Source organism: Crotalus tigris, unplaced genomic scaffold (assembly GCF_016545835.1).
Source record: "Crotalus tigris isolate CLP2741 ecotype Arizona unplaced genomic scaffold, ASM1654583v1 scf7180000024416.509849, whole genome shotgun sequence".
Taxonomy (NCBI): domain Eukaryota; kingdom Metazoa; phylum Chordata; class Lepidosauria; order Squamata; family Viperidae; genus Crotalus; species Crotalus tigris.
This window is the reverse complement of record NW_024100582.1, coordinates 243,250-259,727: the sequence shown is the minus strand read 5'-3', so window position 1 is coordinate 259,727 and position 16,478 is coordinate 243,250. Positions and strand designations below refer to the sequence as shown.

Here is a 16,478-nt window from a genome sequence, read left to right as displayed (position 1 = left end):
GCTGTGACTATGTGGCGCTTAAGAGTTCAAGGATCAAACACATCCCCAGGCAAGAGAACCAGGGACAAGAGAACTGACTGGGATCAAGCCAAGAGCCGGCCTGGGCTCAGGGCCAGTTTGCGTACTCAGCTGGCAGTCATCGGCCAGCAGCAGTAAACAAGCGGAGGGCCCTGGGACTGTGGGGGAGGCTTAGTAGCTGGCAGGGCCCTCCGGCCGTGAGATGCTTCCACTCTCCAGGCAAGCTGATGGAAGTCAGGCTCACCCCAGACTTGGGGCAAGACCAACAGGCTATGCCAGCCTTCCTCCTCCCATCAAGGCTAGGCCCTCTCTGTCCTGCTTCTGCCACAAGCAGCGGACAGTGGCCCACCTGAACAGACTCCCAGCTGCAGGAAACAGGAATGGAGCACCAGTGTCAGACAAGGGGGGCACACTGGCAAATCAATACCCCTCTGGCAGAGAAGACGCACTCCAAATATTCTAGACGGAAGATGGGTTTTGCAGAGACCCCCACCTGGAAGGACTCATCCGGGGCCTGGGCAAACCTCTTTTGTGGACATGAGTTGGTTTCAGTTTCCAACCAGGCCTAACAGATGGGCCTTCCCAAATGAAGGACCAACTGAGTTGAGCATGAGAAGCCAGCAAAGGCTTCTCTTGTGGTTCTCTGTCAGACTTGCTTCCCCCATTGAAGCCACTCCTGGAGGCTCCAAAATTCAGCCCTGAGCCCTGCTTGGCACGCAGGTGGTGAAATCAAATGCCCAGGGCAAATACTAGCCCAGCCTATTGCAGGCAGAGCTGAAGGAGGTGCTCTGCACCGCTGTTGTCCTTCCACACCTGGGACGGGACAGGAGGTGGGGGCTCCTTTCTTTAATTCATGGAGCTGAGCCAAGCCACACGGGGGGGGGGCTTTGTTTTTCTCAACAGCCAACACATGCCAGGGTTGATCGCACATCCCACCCAAGTACTCCTACAGCCAGATTTCCGGAGAAGCTACTGGGGGCATGCAGCCCCCCCCCCGGCTCTTCTAGCCTGCAACCAATCAGCAGCTTAGGTGGGCAAGGGCAGAGGAGGGACACCCACCCTTCTGCCACCAGCAAAATTGGAGGTGGAGAATGGCTGCTCCAAATTCTGGATCAAGCCCCTCCCCCCTCCTGCTCCATTGGATGAAATCCTGCCATTGTGCCAAGGCTACAAACAGGTCCCTTGCGTCAATATGAGCTGCTAGTGAAAGGTTGGCCCAAAACCCCCGGAGGAGCCTCAGAGCCCCTCCACAGTGAAGGAGCTGCCCAGATGCCCGCCCAGGGAGGAGAGCAGGCCTGGCATGACCCAGGAGGCCGTGGGCACACTTCAGGCCAAAGCTCTGGAGCTGGCAAAGGCTCCCAGTTCCTTGTCAGGAGGAAGAGGGATCCTCCATGCAAATGGCAGACACGAAACAGGAGCGTGGCTCCTCCTTGCTCAAGGGCTGCTCTGGCCGGCCATTTCCCAGAGCCTGGACGGAGACTTGCTTGCCCTGAGCCAGCAATGAAGAGCTTGGCCCTGCCGGGTCAGCTGCCAAACCCTGTAGACTCCAAGTGGGACCAGCTTTTTATCCAACCTAACGGAGGCTGGCTGGGGCACTGGAGCCACAGACGGGGGCTGCTGCCGATTACAGCCCTCAGGGCAAAAAGGGCCCCAAGTCACCTTGGGGGAGACCATCCCTTACAGCCGCTCTAGGAGACCCCTGCTGCCACGCTCGTTGCTCCCTGCAGGGCGTGGTCAAAGTCAAAGGGACGCAGTTTCACTTCACCGGCAACATTGCAGCCATCCTCTGGGCTCTTTTTACCACTCCCGCCCCCCCTAGCCCCCGGGGGCTGGGCTGGGCTGGGCTGGGCTGGGCTGGGCAGCAGCTTCCCCAATGGCAGCAAGAGAGGAGCCAGACCAGAACTGAGAGCCAATCAGAATCAAGGGTTTATTTGAACAGCTAGTTGCAAACAGCCCACCCACCCAAAACGGAACTAAGAATTTACTGAAAACCTGGGGGACCTGTGTGTATGGAGGGTCTTGTTTTAGTCCAACATAAACAAGAAAAATACTCTGGACATTTCCCCAAAACAGAAATAATAGCAAAGTATATTATACATTCAACATATACTGTAAGTACTGATTATACAATACAAAGCAACAATTAAAAAAAACCCAAAACTGAAAACAAACAAACAAAAATGTGATACTGCAAAACAGCCCAGCCCGGCATGCCCCACCCAGCCTGTTGGAATAGGGCTGGGGGGGGGGTGCTGCTGCTGTCACCTCCCAGGTCATGTAAACAGGAGGATAAACAAGCCGGAGTCCAGAGCTGGGCCGAAGGTGGTGGGTGGATGGGCCACCTTCAGGTCCCCCCTCCTCCTAGCCACGGAAGCTCCAGTTCTGATCCAGCCCATAGGAAGAGACCAGGTGCTCCCGAAGAGAAGGGAGGCTCAGCCAAAGAATCAGCCCTCCGAGGGATTCTGTGCTTCCATGCCGATCCGGAGAGCTGCAGGAAGGCTGCCCTTTTAAAAAATCCTTCCAAAGAGTCAGTAACAGGAATTCTGGGGGGGGGGGGCTTCCAAAGGTCCCCAAAGGCAGAAAGATGATACCAGGCGCTCTCCACACGAAGGCCTCTTCACCCGACCAGTCACCGAGAAGGGGGGTTCCTCCGGAGGGCAGGCCGCGCAGCCAAGATGCCGGGCCCTGGGAAGAGCCAACAGAGGGGCAGGGAGAGGGGGGCAAGCAGCACGGCCAAGGGCAGAAAGGCATTCTGAATTAATTTATTAATATTAATAATAATAATAATACCCAAAAATTTACTGAAACAAATTCCTACATGATCTGATGGGAAACAAATTAAAAAACAAGAACCAAACTTTCTCAGAATTAAACTAAAAAAGGAAAGATAGCACATGATATGAATGAAAAAGAGATACAAAAGAGAAAAAAAGGATGTTTAAGCACAATGACAAAATCCAAACACAGAAAAGTCCATAAATGAGAGAGACACAAAAGCAATATTGCACTGCGGCCAGGAAGGGACTGGGGAGAGAAGAGAGAGCCTGAATTGGGGGGGGGGTTGGGGGGGACGAGCAACAGAAGGCAGGCAGGCAGGCAGGCATAAAGACGGCCCCAGCCCAGCCCCTCAGTCCCTGCAGAGGGCCGGCCTGGAGAGGCCCTGTCCAAAAGTCTGCTTATTGCTGGCTCCAGCCAGGCCAGGGAGGCGCCTGCTGCCCTCGTGGTGGTAGTCAATCCCTCTCCACAGCCCCCGGAAGGGAGGTCTGGCACTTCCAGAACAGCCGGCATCACAGGCAGATATGGCAATAATGAACATCTGAAAGGGACAAGCACGCTCTGGGACCAACGTGGAGGAGGAGGAGGAGGAAGAGCAGGAAGAGTCACCACTGCCATGAGGTTTCCTTCCCAGAGAAACGTGATGGCTGTTTGGTGCAAGGCTGCAAGATACTGTCGGTTTGAAATGGACCTTCTCACTTCGGAGCTGTATAAAACCCTGTCAACGCAATACCAGGAAGGAAATGTGGGCAGCTGGGCTGGAGCTGCAAACCCATGGCCCTTGAAGACACAACCCTGGGCCTCCAGCCCCCGCCCCATCTCCTGTGGGCACCGGACGTCGGCACCTCCAGCCAGGAAGCACCAAGGAGGTCCGGGACGCCCCAGGCCCCGACTCACACATGCTCTTTGCCCCAGGCCCACCCTCCTTTGGGGTGCTGCTCCCTCAACAAGGGCCAGTCGGGTCCCCCTTCCTTTCTCAGCAGGTGGGGCGCCCGACTCCAGGACTCACGTCTGCCATCAGCTCGCTAGACCCCCGCTTGCTCCACCCCAAAGGGAAGCTCTGGGTGCCTGTAGCTCAGCAGGACGTCGGTGACACAGGTGGAGGGGTAGCAAGAGGCGTTGAGATGCTGGCTGCCATCACCCAAGCCGGGCTGCTCCCGACCTTCCAGACGTTCCCCACCATCTGTGGGGGCAGAGGAAAATGAAACCACCCTCCTGGCTGAGGGCCCGGGCTGTAGGGAGGGCCCTCCTGCCACCCAACGTGTCCAAGGCCAAGGGAGGGCCGCCCGCCTGGGCTCTCCCTGCCCCGGAGTCTGGGTCCCCCCAGAGTTGTGTGTCTGGCACTCACCCCTCCTCTCTCCCTCAGGGAGAGGCTGGCTGCCCACCAGGGAGGTCTGGCTGAGAACGGCATCGGCCATCCGGGCAGAACTAAGTGCTTTCCCTGCCATGAGGCTCATGCCCAGCAAAGGGTCCAGTTGCACCTGCAGCAGCCAGCAAAAGGGGCACTGAGGGGCTGGGATGCGTGGATAAGACAGGGAAAACCACCCAGCCCTGCTCACGACACAAGAGGCTCAGGCATTGCCCCAGCCAGACTCTCCTGCCCCCGGCCCCCAACGCACGTAGGCATCGTCGCTGTTTTGGATGGTGTGGTGTCTCTGCAGGGGCCGGGATCTGGGATGCGCGCCAGGAATCATTCTCGCTGGGAACGCCGTGAGCCCCTCCACATCGGCCATCTCGATGTGCCCGGGCAAGGTCCTCTCCTGGCCACCGGTGACCATGGGATCTGGATGGACAAGCAGGAGGGCAAAAGAGGTCAGGAGTCCAGGGAAGTCTTCCAGCCAGCCCGATCTTTTGCCCCTCGAGCCCAGCTCCGTCCGGCTGAACAGGGGGACAGGAAAGACCATTTCCTAATCCAGTCAAGAACTGGCTGAGCCTTTCTGGGTCGCCAAGGGGATCCAAATCAGGGGTGCTGGCCCCGGAGGCCAAGCCACTTAATGTCACCAAAGGTCTCCTATGGTCCCTGGCTCAGGGCACAGAGGTCAAAGACAGCATTTCCCGTGGCCATCTGGGCTCTGCTGCTTCTTCTTCCCCTTCATCCCAAATCACTCCGCCCATCATGAGCAGCCAGGCACCTGCCTGACAGAATACCGTGACAAAGCTTCGGTCCGGCCTCCCACTAAGCCTACCAGACTGACCCTCACTTGGCCAGACCTCCACATAACTGCAGCAGCTTCTAGAACGCCCCCCGCCCCCGCTCACCTGCTGCTCTTCCAGGGCTCCAAATCCAGCTCCCCCTCTCCCCCCCCCCGCAGTGCTGAGGATGCCATGCTCCGAGAAACACCATCCTCCTCCTGAAGGGAAAGCTGGGGCCACCGAAAGGCCAACGCCGCCCAGGGGCAGAGGGGGCTGCCTTTGCCTCTCAGCTGAGAAAGAGAGCGCCCTTCTGCCCACAAGCGAGCCCTGGAAAGGGGCTCTAGCCAGCGCCTCGTGGATGGGAGCCGGGCCTTACCTGGGCAGGGCACTTCGCTCCGACTGAAGGGCGAGACGGTCTGGGGCCGATACAGGTGGGCTCCCAGCTCTGGCTCACCCTTGGCAGGCCCAAATAAAGAGTCCGAATCCCCAGGCCCCCCAATGCTTAAGAGGAGCCGGGTCTCGGGGCAGCCTTTGGTCTTGTGGCCCGGGAAAGGGTCCCTGGGCCCCTCACACAAGCAGTCCGCCGCTTCCTCCTCCTCCATGCTCTCCGAGTGCAGCAGAGCCGAAGGCGGGGCGTATCCACGGGCCGACCCTGAGGCGTGCGAGAGGCACTCCTGTCCCCTGACTTTCAAGAGTGTCTGGGGGCTGGCATGGGGATGGTAGAGGTCAGTGTTTTGGTAAGGCAAAGCCAGGGGCGGCCGGTCAGGGAGTTTCTGGGCCATGCTGGGGAGCCCCTGTCCCGCGTCCCCTTGGCTCATCTGCCGGAACAGCTCCTGGAACTCCTGCTGCTGCTGCTGCTGCTGCCGTCGCTTGATCAGCTGGGCCACCTCTGCCTGGGGCAGTCGCAGGTCTGGATGGCCGGCCAGCGAGTGGCGGGGAGAAAGCAGCCCCTGCAGGATGGGGGGCACTTGCGGGCGCCGGCTGTAGTCTGGTGGGGTGGGGGACAGCAAGGCCTGGTGCAGGGTGGAGGCTGCGTAGTGCTGCTGCTGCTGCTGCTGGCTGCTCTGGGGGAAGCCGGAGTACTGCTCCAGCAGTGGCACCTTGAGGGCTGGGGCCGGAGGGAAGCCGGCGGGGGCAGCAGGGCCGAAGCTGCTCGGAGAGATGCGGGACGGCTCAGGGAACAGCTGGGGGTGCAGGTGCGCCTGGGCGTAGCCTGTGGTGGATGGGTACCTACAAAGAGAGGCCAAGTCAGATGGGTCCGTCTGGATCGGCTCGCTGCCCAGGCCAGCCGGATGGGGTAGGCTTGCTCTGCTCAGTCTGCCTGGCCAAGCCCGGGCTGCCTCCCCTCCCTCACCCTCGGCCAGCCGCACCTGTGGGAAGACTCGGCACTGTCTGCGCTGAGCTGCTTCGACAGGGGCCGATGTCCGTAGGTCAGGGAGGCCATCAGGCTGGCACGATGATGCATCTGCAGCGGACTGGTGCTGGGGGGCCTGGGCAAGCCCCGCCCAGCCTGCAGAAGACTGCTGCCCATGAGGTCGCCGGGCTCCTGCATCGGGAGGGGGACAGGCTGCCCCGGCTGCTGCAGGCCCACGCAGGGCAAGGCCAGGCTAGGGGGTGGGGAGCGATTCCCAGGCTGCCGGAAGATGTTGCCGTGTGGAGGCAGAGGTGATGGCGTCCCCCCCTGGAAGGGTGTCTGGGAGGCTGCACCTGCAAAGAGCACAGCCTTCCTGGTGAGCGAGCCTTGGCCCTGTCGTTTCCCCTCCCCATAACTGCGGGGACTCCCCGGGCAGCAGAGGGGCCCTGTGGAGCGAGCCCAAATCCTGTCGGGCTGCTCACCAGCCGACACCTACTGTGGGCCTGGAGCATGCCGCTGCTAACGGGCGGGGGGCTGCTGTCCGCCTGCTTGAAGAGATGGTTGCTGGGGTGGCTCGGAGGTGGGCTGGAGGGCTGGATCTGCAATCTGTGTGTACAGACACAAAATCAGAAGCAGAGCCCTGGCATCTCAGGAGAATACAGCACGATCCACTCGTGAGTCTGGCTGGCTGGCCAGCTCTGGGACTGTCCCTGCCCCAGGAGGGCCTGGCACTCTAAGGAACAGCCCCTCGGCCCCAAGCAGAATACCGGCGCCTCAGAGCAGAAGCTGGGCCCTGCTGCATCGGACTCCAGACCCAGGCAGTTTTCCAGCTCAGCCCACGGTGGCTTCCTAAGGGATATGCTGAGACCTGGACCCAGCCTTCCCCAGATGAAGCTGCACGGGAACACGAGGACAGAAGCCGTGCCCTGCTGGGACTGAATTCCTGGCCTGGTAGTCCGGCAGCTGTTCTGCCAGTAGCCAAGGGCACAAGGAAGCCCAGAATCACCTAGCTGTGCCCTTCAGAAGCACTGCGGTGGCCTCCAGGCCAACAGCCACCCATCCCCAGGACTTCCAAGAAGAGTCCAATCCTCTTTTGAAGCCAGCCAACCTGACAGCTAGCACCACTTCTTGTGGTACCAAATTCTAATCTTTGAAGTAATAAATTAAGACCCAGAAAATGAAAGGCAGATTTTTTACAAAACCAAACCTAGGAAAGCACTATAAAACAGCGAGAGCAAAACTAGGAAATGCCCTCGTTCAAATGGCGTATTTCTTATACAAGGCCACATGTTCACAGGGAAGGAGCTTTGCCGTTCTTTACATCCGTATCTAATTCTCTTCCACAATGAGGGCCTGGAAGCTCTCAGTGTTTTCCCCTTGTCCTCCTCCTTACGCAAGCAAAGGTCAACAGCTCCAAGCTCAGCTTTATTCAGCTGAGGGTGATTAACCAGTTGTCCTTTTATTGCTGTGCTCAGCCATTTTCTCATCTGCTGTGCCAGATGCCTGCAGTCTTTCCCTGCTGAAAGGGAGCAGGGCCACAACCCCTGCTGAAGCTGCTGTCAGGGATTTCAGCCAGGACCCCCATCCTGCTTCCTCCTTCCTTTCCTGAGATCTGAGCCAGAGCTGAGCTTTCCAAAGGCCTAGAGGCCTCTCCTTCAGCTGACCCAGTAGGCACCGTCGTTTCCCTGCAGGAGGTCTTGGGAGGCCTTTAGAGCAGGGCTTTTCCACCAGGAGTACGCGCACCACCTGTGGTCCATGGGCACCTGGCAGGGGGTACGTGACCATCCTAGAAAAGTGGTAGTGGGGGAGGGGAATGAGCTGAACCGGTGGCAGCACCACACAGGCCTGAGCGAGAGACGGCTGGAGCTGCAGGGCTGTCAGGGCTCAGCGGAAGCGCCAGGATCAGCGCTTCTTCGGGACTATCAGGGCTCAGCGGAAGCACCAGGATCAGTGCCAGGATCGACTGGAGCTCAGGCTTCTGCTGAGCCCAGAAGAAGCGCCGATCAGCTGGAATGTTGCAGCATCTCCAGGGTCTTGTGATTTACATTCAGATGCTTGGCAACTGATTCATATTTATGACTGTCACAGTGTCCCAGGGTCATGTGAAGTGACCAAAACCTACTGCAACCACCCAGCAGACGGGGAGAATAAAAACCAAACACCCCCCACCCCACCCCCGTTGCCAATCCTCAACAGAAATGCTCACAACAATGAAAACCTCGGACAGGAGGAAGAGCGTCGCCGGGCCCTGTCTTGCTCGGCTGTGGCTTGGGGGGCACTTTTTTCAGTGCCATTGTAACTTCGAACAGTCACTAAGCGAACTGTTGTAAGTCGAGGACTACCTGTACTTTATCACTTTTTTCCTTTTTTTTTTGGTCATCAAATTTTTGACACCTTGCTAGGCGACTGGTGGTACTCGGATGTTGCCATATCCTAAAAGTGGTACAATGGGTGAAAAGGTTGAAAAGCCCTGCTTTAGACCTCCTGGGGCTCCCAGAAGGCAGGCAGGGTGGAGGCTTTGCTCACCTCTGGAGCTGGTGAGTGAGCAGAGCAGGCTGGTTTTCACTTGCTGCCTGCAAGGGTGGGGAAGGTTGTGGCGGACGGATGCAATCCTGTGCAAGGGAGAGGAAGAGGAAGAACATAGAGAAATGCGGTGAGCATGTTCCCCCCCCACTGACTCCCCCCCACCTTGAGCAATGGGCAAAAGAAGAGCCGCCTCTGCATCAGAGCTGGGCTGCTGAACTGCCCTGGGATTCAGCAGTCACTCTGGATACCTGCAAAGCAGCAAAGCTCTGCAGAAGCCCAAAGAGTGGGCAGAAGGAGATTCCAGCCCCCCCCCCAATCTAAAGTGCTGCCCTTCTCAACGCCCCCCTACCTGGATCTGCTGCTGAAGGATCTGGTGGTGCTGCTCCTGCTGGTACAAGATATGCTGCTGCTGTGTCTTCTCTAGAATCCTCTCGTCCATGTGCCCCCCGTACATCTTCTGGAGCTGCTCACACTCCTGAAATAACCTCCTGGTGAGGCTCAGCCCTGCCTGGCTGCAGAGAGCCAGCAAGGAGGGGGCTGCAGCAGGCCTGGCCTCGGGTGATGGCAGCTGCCTCAGCACTGCGCAGAACGGCAGGCCCGGAAGCAGCTCCCTCTTCAAAAGAAGTTGCCCACTGCTGGCCCCACTCTGCCCGGAGAGGAAGACCTGAGAGGCTGAAAGGCTTCTTGGGCTGCCAAGAGCCTCACCTCAACTGGGCATCCCTGTCACACTCGCTCCCCATCCTCCTTGCAAGCACCCTCGGAGCTGCCCGCCAGAGCTGGGAGCCCACTGAAGCCTCCAGCAGCTCCCTTGGTAGCCAGAGAGGTCCAGCGACCATCTCACCACATAATCATGCGCAGTAGCGGACCCTGAACTGAAAACTGGCAACTCTTCAGGGAAAAAGAAGAGATTTCCCAAAACAAGGGCTCCGAGCACTACAAGAAGTTCTGGGCCGAACAGTGAGAAAAAGGGCAACCCTCTGGGCTTCAAAAGGAACCCTGCAGGTCAGCTGCCTATGAGACCATCCAACTTGGCTTCGCACTGGCAGAGAGGCCCGGCTGGCTTCTCCCAAACTCAGCCCTGTACCTGCTGGAGCTGCTTGATGCTGCTGTGGTTGCCCATCCTCTCCAGCTGCGCCTTGAAGGCCTGGATACTGGCTGCCCCGTCTGAGAAACGGCGCACTGGGGAGAAGCGCTCTGTGGGGAGGTGCAGCGTGTTCGAGTCCTTGTAGACATAGCTGGAGACACACACGGAGGAGAGGAGCAGGCTAGGAGGAGCAGCTGGACCCCAGGGCCATTTCCCCAAAGGCCAGCCTCCCCCCTCCACTCACCCTAACAGAACAGGAACCACTTGAGACAGAAGAATCTGATCACTGGCTGCCTGCCAAACCTACCCAATTTGTCTCTTATTAGTCAGAGCAACTAATGGAAGTGAGGAACTCCTCCCATCTGCTCCGGGCTCCAACGCCACGTCCGGGGGTCTCTGGCTTCAGGGCCTGTCTGGCCACCACCTGACCCCCCAAGAACACGAAGGGAGCAGCAGCAGAGGAGCTGGAGGGTCACTACACCCCCTGCACCTGATGCCATCTTTCCAAGACAGGAAAAAAGCATTTGCAGCATGTGCTTCCCTTTGCTATAAGAGCCCAAAAGGGCTGCAACTGATTAACGCCCATCTTAACTACCAGAGGAGCAGAAAGGAGTTGTTTCCTGATCATCTCTAGGATATTGCAAAGTGCTCAGGCCAAGTGGGGGAGATGACCCCTAAGGCACATCAGCTCCAAGAACAAACTATCCAGAGGTATCTCCATCAGGATTCGGGCTTCAGATGAATGTATCCCGGTTGGTGCTGAAGGACCTGTTAGGCGTACGTCAGCAAAACCTGGCACAACACTTTGGGCATCCCGCTCTTCCTGCAGGACTTGTATTCAGCCCCAGAGAGCCAATCTAACCCTAACCCCCTCCCACCCCCAGGAATCGGGCTAGCCTTAGGGAGGACTCAGCTTTGCACCTTTGCCCAGCTTAAGCTGGCATGCTAACCCAGCCCTGGCCACGGTGGCCCACGCCTCTCTTTCCAACCAAGTGAGTGCTTGACATGCACTTGGCCTGGGGCTACCTTGGAAACATGGGCATGGCCAAGTTACTCTGGTCCTGCCAACACTGTCCTGGTTACCAGTTCCTTTCTCGGGCACAAGTCCAGTGGCCTAAACCTCCCTCTTCAGGAAGGGATTTCCTCCAGTGGCCTGTGAACCGCAGGAGAGGCCCTCTCATGACTCTTCTGGAATAGCGTCTAAGCGTTGGCTTTGGGCTTCTTGTCTTCTAAGCACCCTTGCCTTTGCCTACTTTAAATGCTGTATGAATCTCAGCGACATGCACGGTATGGAAAGCTATCGTAGAAATCTTTAAACAAATGAATAAAGTCAGCGAAATTATCTCCTTTTTTTCACGGACTGAGGAGAAGGGAGAAAGAAGAGAGGCCAGGGACAGCCCAGTAGAGGCAAACCCCAACCAGGTTCTCCACTAGGTTCAGGGAGCGTCTCCCCTTCCTGTCAAATCCTTGAAGTCAGAGCGGCTGAGTGGCCTCAGCTGCCAGCAGAGCTGCCTGGCAAGGGACTTCTGGGAGGCACGGGCGAGAGCTCCTCACTTCCTCGGGAGCCTGGCTGGCTGCCCCACCCAGCTCACAATGGCAGATTTCAAGTCACTGGGCCATCTCTGCAAGTGCCTGGGAGCCCTGCGTGCCAAAACCGCCATGCAGCTACTCCCCAGAATGCCTGCCTCTCCCCCAAGCCACACTCCTGCCCTGCAGCAATTCAAAGGCTGTGTCTCTTGGGGGAGGGGGGACAGAGCTGAAAGGCTTCCAGGAAGCCCCGGGAGCCCAGATGCTCCTTCCTGGTCGTCTGTGGCCTAGCGATGCAGAGGGAGGGAGGATGCTTGGCCCAGAGCAGCCTAGCTGAGTCACAGAAGGGGCGGACTCTTATCTCTGCCCTTTTGCTCCGCTTCCAGCGTGGCAGCCCTGTGGCCCCAGCTGGCTCAGAGTCCAGTTGCTCCTCTGGTGACGTCATGCTCTGCCCACGAGACCTCCAGCTCCCCTGCAGACAACGCAGGATGGGGGGGGGCTCGGTGGGGGCAAACTACGACAAGTGGGAGAGAGGGAGCAGAGCCCCTCCTGCTGGTCTTCCCAGGCAGAGAAAGGAGTTTTGCACCGTCCCTGGTAACATGTCCCAGGCTGAGAAGTCATTTCCCAATGATCAACGGTCAGCTGCTACATCTGCCCCCTCTACTCTCCGCCCCCCATTGGAATTTTAGCCTGGAAGGACTGCAGGTTAACAGGCCACTCCAGTGCAAATCCCCTGGCCCGGCTGTTGACATGAACAAGGTTCAGAGGTTGTTCTCTGAGGATGGTTATCAAGAGGCGGCCCCTGTATCAGTACAAACAGAGGAGACTGGATGCTCTGGCCACGTCCTCTGTCCTGCTCACAAATCCAACTCTAGAAAGTTGCTGATGCTGCTGTTGCTGATGCTGCCGTTTTCCAGCTCCACCCTGGATCCACCATGTCAGGGAGAACTAGCAGGTGGCCACCCAGTTAGCCAGCTGCCCACCAAGCTGCCTTCCAGGGGGCTAACAAAGCCCCAACTTCTGCTATATGGAGAGACCCAGCACTGACAGCCATCCCCGAGGCCCAAGGGGGCAGCGAGCCTGAGGGGGCGATCGACAAGTTGAGAGCCACAGGCACCCGGGCAAACTGCAAGAACTTCTGCCCTCCTCTGAGGGGCAGCTTCCCAAGCGTCCAGTGCCGCTACTCACCGGTGCTGGTCAGGTGCCAGGTGTGAGGCCCGGGAGCGGAAGGGCTGCTGTCCGAGCTGCCTCTGCAAGTCGGGCGGGATTTCCGCAGTGGGGTTGGTCATGGCCAAGGTGTGCCTTTTTGACCTATTGGCCAAGTATCTGCAACGAGCAGGAGCAGAGGAGATGAGCAGAAGCCCCTCTGGATAAAAGGCAGCACCCAGGACCTTCTGAAGACAGAGCGGCAGCAGCAGCAGCGACAGCAGCAGCAGCAGCAAAAGGGGGGGGGCAGCCTCTTGCCCACCTCTCTAGAGCCTTGCAGGGGGGGGGCACAGAGAGGCAGAGAGAGAGCAAGAAGGCCAGCCATTACTGGCACAGTCCCACTCTGGAGAAAGCAGAAGGGCCAGAGAATTAAGCCAAGCAGGTGGAGTTGCGAGCAGGCTTACCCAGGAGGAAGGAGGGCTACCTCAGCACCCATGCTGGGGCCCCCAAGGAAGGGCAAGCCTAGCAGGAGAACCGCTCTAATGTGGCTCCCATCGGCAGAGTTCAAGGACTGATGGGGCATAAGAGGTCAGAGAGGCCTTTCAGCCTGAGAGGGACGCTGTCAAGGCAGCCCGTCCAGTGCAGAGTTGGAAGGAACAAATCAAAAGCTGGAGCCCTTTCCTTCCAAGTGGGGCTGCTGCCACACAGCCTTGGAGCACCAGGCCCACACCCAAGGCTGCAGTAAGCCAGGCTGAAAGGAAGCTGCTGGCTAGCAACGGCCAGGCTTCAGAAGAGCTAACCAGGATGCCAACCTATGACCCGTAAGAAATACAGGAACCTGCCCCAGAGAGGGGAAGGCTTGGAAGTGCCTGCTTACTTGCCTGCCTGCCTAGACCAGTTTTCACCACTCACTGATAACTGGGAGGAGGGCAGGAAGAGGAGGCATCAAAGGCTACTTATAGACAGAGGAAGGGCACTTAGAGCAAGGCAACTACAAGGAGCGCAACCACAAAGCTTCCCTCATCCACATGACCAAGCCATCCAGATGATCCAGGAAGAAGCAGAAGAATGGCCACTGTGCAAGCCAGCCCTGCCCCATTTTCTGACCCGCTATTTGCTCTGAGTAACTATCTTTAGCCACTGGGGAGCCGCCTTGCCCAACAGGAGAGCCCACCCTAAGCTGCCTCTCTAACACAGGTTCAGGTGGAGAGGAAGGACAAAGGCCAGGTCTCCCTCTATAGAGCTGCCACCTAGCCTGGGATGATCACTGACAAGAAGAAGCTGGACAGCTTTGCCCTCGCAGTCCAGAACGGAGACCGGAGGGATTCAGCTCATGCACCAGATGGCTCAACCTCTGGCTGAGTGAGGGAAGGAAGGCCTACTGCTCAGGGCAGAGCACGGAGAAGAATGCAAGATCATTCAGGACAGGGGTCACCAACATGTTCAGCCAGCAGGTGCTTTCCGTGATGTCACAGGAACCATCAAAAATTCTCATTTCTTATTTAAAAATTGACTAGATCTTGCAAGTTCTCACGGGAGACTTTAAAAACAAATCTGAGAGGATCTCTACAAAGGGGAGGGGGGAAACCCACCAGTGTCGATTCTATGAAAGCATTGGCCTCCAAGTTGCCTTCCTTCTTAAAAAGTGAGAAGTGAGCAAGTTCCTTTTCTGCTAGAGTTCCCAGGCAGGATCCGCTCACCTGGGCCAAAGCTTCAATTTGCTCTGGTCCCACTCTGAGGTCAGGCAGTCAAAGCAACCTCACAGAGAGGACCTGCCTCTCCCCTGCTCTCCAGGCAGACTCTGGTGCAGACGGCTGTCTTAAGAGTGCCTTCGTGCTCTGATGACATCACGGCTTTCCCTTCCCGTTCCCTGCTCCCACGGGAAAAGAGTAGCCTCACTTCCAAAGGAGCATCTGCCAAGCTGCCTGGGAGCCAGGCCCACTGGGTGCCTGACCGCTGTGATTGCAAGAGGGGATCAGCAGAAGACAAAGAGCTGCAATCCAAAGCGATACTGAATTTTGTGGCACCTTCAGAACTTACCAAAGACGGTGGGGGCCGTAACCCATTTCATCAGATACTTGTGCTCTAAAATGCTAGTGTGCCTTTAAAATGCTGCAAGGCCTCTGGGGCAGTTATTATCCATTCATCTGATTTCTATAACTGCTCATCTCAATCGGTGACTCTTGTTTCTACCACAACAGCCTAATACGCCGCCCTCTGGGAATCAGCAGTCAAGACCACTGTCGGTCTTTCCCAGCGCAGAAGCTACGAGACGGGTGTTGGAAGGAAAGACAAACCACTTTGGCTATAGGAAAGAAAGCCGCTGGGCACCAGCAGGGCAAATGCTGGGTGCCTGCCCTGGAACGTCATACTTACAGACGGCCGCCCCTCCCTTCCGGTCAGTGCAAAGAGGTTAGTGAGAGAGAGGAGGGCAGGTCCAAGCAGCAGAACCCTCGGCTCCCAGGGAAGCAAAAGCAAGCGGAAGCTCCCGGGAGGCAGGTGCGAGAGTTACCTCTGCACGGCTTCCTGATCTGGCTCCCCGTCCGAGCTCTCCTCATCCACGGGGGTTACAGCAGGCACTGCCTGAAGGGAGACAAGGTCACTGGCTGTGCTTGGCCAAAAGCTTCCCCAATGGTCCCCTTCCAAGGGGGAGAAGGAGGGCCCTGAAGAAGGGCAAGGCAGAACACGCAGCCCACAAGGGAGCTTCATTGCCAAGGGCTCAGGAAGCAAGGTGGCAACGCCAAGGCTAACCAGCCCTCCCCAGGACCCAGACCCAGACTCGGATGAGCAGGGAGGAGGAAACAATGCCCCCCCCTTGCAACGTGGAAAGCCAATTCAGACATGGGGGTCTCTGTCACCCGACCCAAGCAAGCACAGCCAAGGAGCCCCTTATGGAGAGGTGTCCATAAGAAAATGGGGGCTTACAGGGGTCATGGTTACGAGGGGAGACGGGCCCCGGGGACGCTTCAGGAGCTGCTGCGCGTGCAGCTGGATGTTGGCTCCCCCGTCGGAGGCCCTGCGCCCCAGTGGTCCCATCCCGTTCAGCAGCTGCAGTGTGGGCGGCTGCAGCAAAGACTGCTCCTGCAACAAAGCTTTCTCTTATGGCTGCCCTCTGCGTGCCCAAAGGCAGGAGGCTCTCTGTGCCCCATCTTCAGCAGCCTTCTGCAGCTGCCGGGCTGAGGCCGGCAAAGAAAGGGGAAGAGTACCTTGTACTCCAACTGGCCGGTCGGCTGCAGGTGCTGCCTGGGAAGCACGTTGGCTGCCATGTTCACATTTGGGGCCACCTGCAGGAACGGGGCCTGTGGGGCGATTCGCGTGAAGCCTGGGAGCAGATTCTGGAGATCTTCCATCACCTCAGTACTGCCAACACAGAAATAAGAGCTTGGATATCAGAAGCCAGAGACCCCGGCACACCTGCCTTTGGGTTCCATGATTTCTTGGCCAAACGGACGGGAAGGGGCTGAGAAGCAATCGCACTAATAGACCCAAGTGTTACTCAGAGAGGAACAAAGCAGGGGGAGGGTCAGCAAAGCTCACCGAGGATCAGCCACGCCAACGGTGTGTCTTCGCATGGAGAGGTAACGGACCAGAGCTTCAGGAGACGGCTCTTCTCCTTCATCGCTGTCCAAGTTCATGGTGCCATCCGTCTATAAGAGAAAGACCCCAGAAGGAGGAATGCACGAGCCTCTGGAAGAGAAAGGAGAGACTCCAAGAAAAAGCCCTGGGTGGAAAGTCCCTTACCTCGACTATCTGGTTGTCTGGGTTGATCAGCTGCACTTGTGGGACGCTGAGGCTCACTGGGTTGCCAGCAGGTTCTGCCTGTAAAACAGACCCACCCCCAAATGCTGAATGCCCACCCCTCTTACTCTGCCACCAAGAGCTGCCTTGGCCCAGGTTCCCCCCCCCCCAACCAGG

General features: G+C 57.9%; 1 protein-coding gene across 3 annotated transcripts in view; it reads right to left on the bottom strand.

The window, feature by feature from the left end:
- Window positions 1–1,921: 1,921 nt before the first annotated feature.
- SIK3 (SIK family kinase 3) overlaps window positions 1,922–16,478 on the bottom strand; it is a 50,884-nt gene continuing 36,327 nt past the window's right edge. For 2 of the 3 annotated variants that reach the window (XM_039329783.1, XM_039329786.1), the window contains exons 10-25: window positions 16,305–16,382; window positions 16,101–16,210; window positions 15,770–15,923; window positions 15,489–15,644; window positions 15,076–15,146; window positions 12,606–12,743; window positions 9,891–10,041; window positions 9,156–9,281; window positions 8,807–8,892; window positions 6,777–6,886; window positions 6,297–6,633; window positions 5,303–6,156; window positions 4,413–4,576; window positions 4,142–4,274; window positions 3,803–3,976; window positions 1,922–3,511 (exon numbers count right to left, since the gene is read on the bottom strand). In XM_039329783.1, the coding sequence (XP_039185717.1) occupies window positions 3,819–3,976; window positions 4,142–4,274; window positions 4,413–4,576; window positions 5,303–6,156; window positions 6,297–6,633; window positions 6,777–6,886; window positions 8,807–8,892; window positions 9,156–9,281; window positions 9,891–10,041; window positions 12,606–12,743; window positions 15,076–15,146; window positions 15,489–15,644; window positions 15,770–15,923; window positions 16,101–16,210; window positions 16,305–16,382 (2,826 nt within the window). In that variant the 3' untranslated portion in view covers window positions 1,922–3,511; window positions 3,803–3,818. The remainder of the gene's footprint in view (window positions 3,512–3,802; window positions 3,977–4,141; window positions 4,275–4,412; window positions 4,577–5,302; window positions 6,157–6,296; window positions 6,634–6,776; window positions 6,887–8,806; window positions 8,893–9,155; window positions 9,282–9,890; window positions 10,042–12,605; window positions 12,744–15,075; window positions 15,147–15,488; window positions 15,645–15,769; window positions 15,924–16,100; window positions 16,211–16,304; window positions 16,383–16,478) is intronic. The other variant, XM_039329785.1, reaches the window with a different exon arrangement.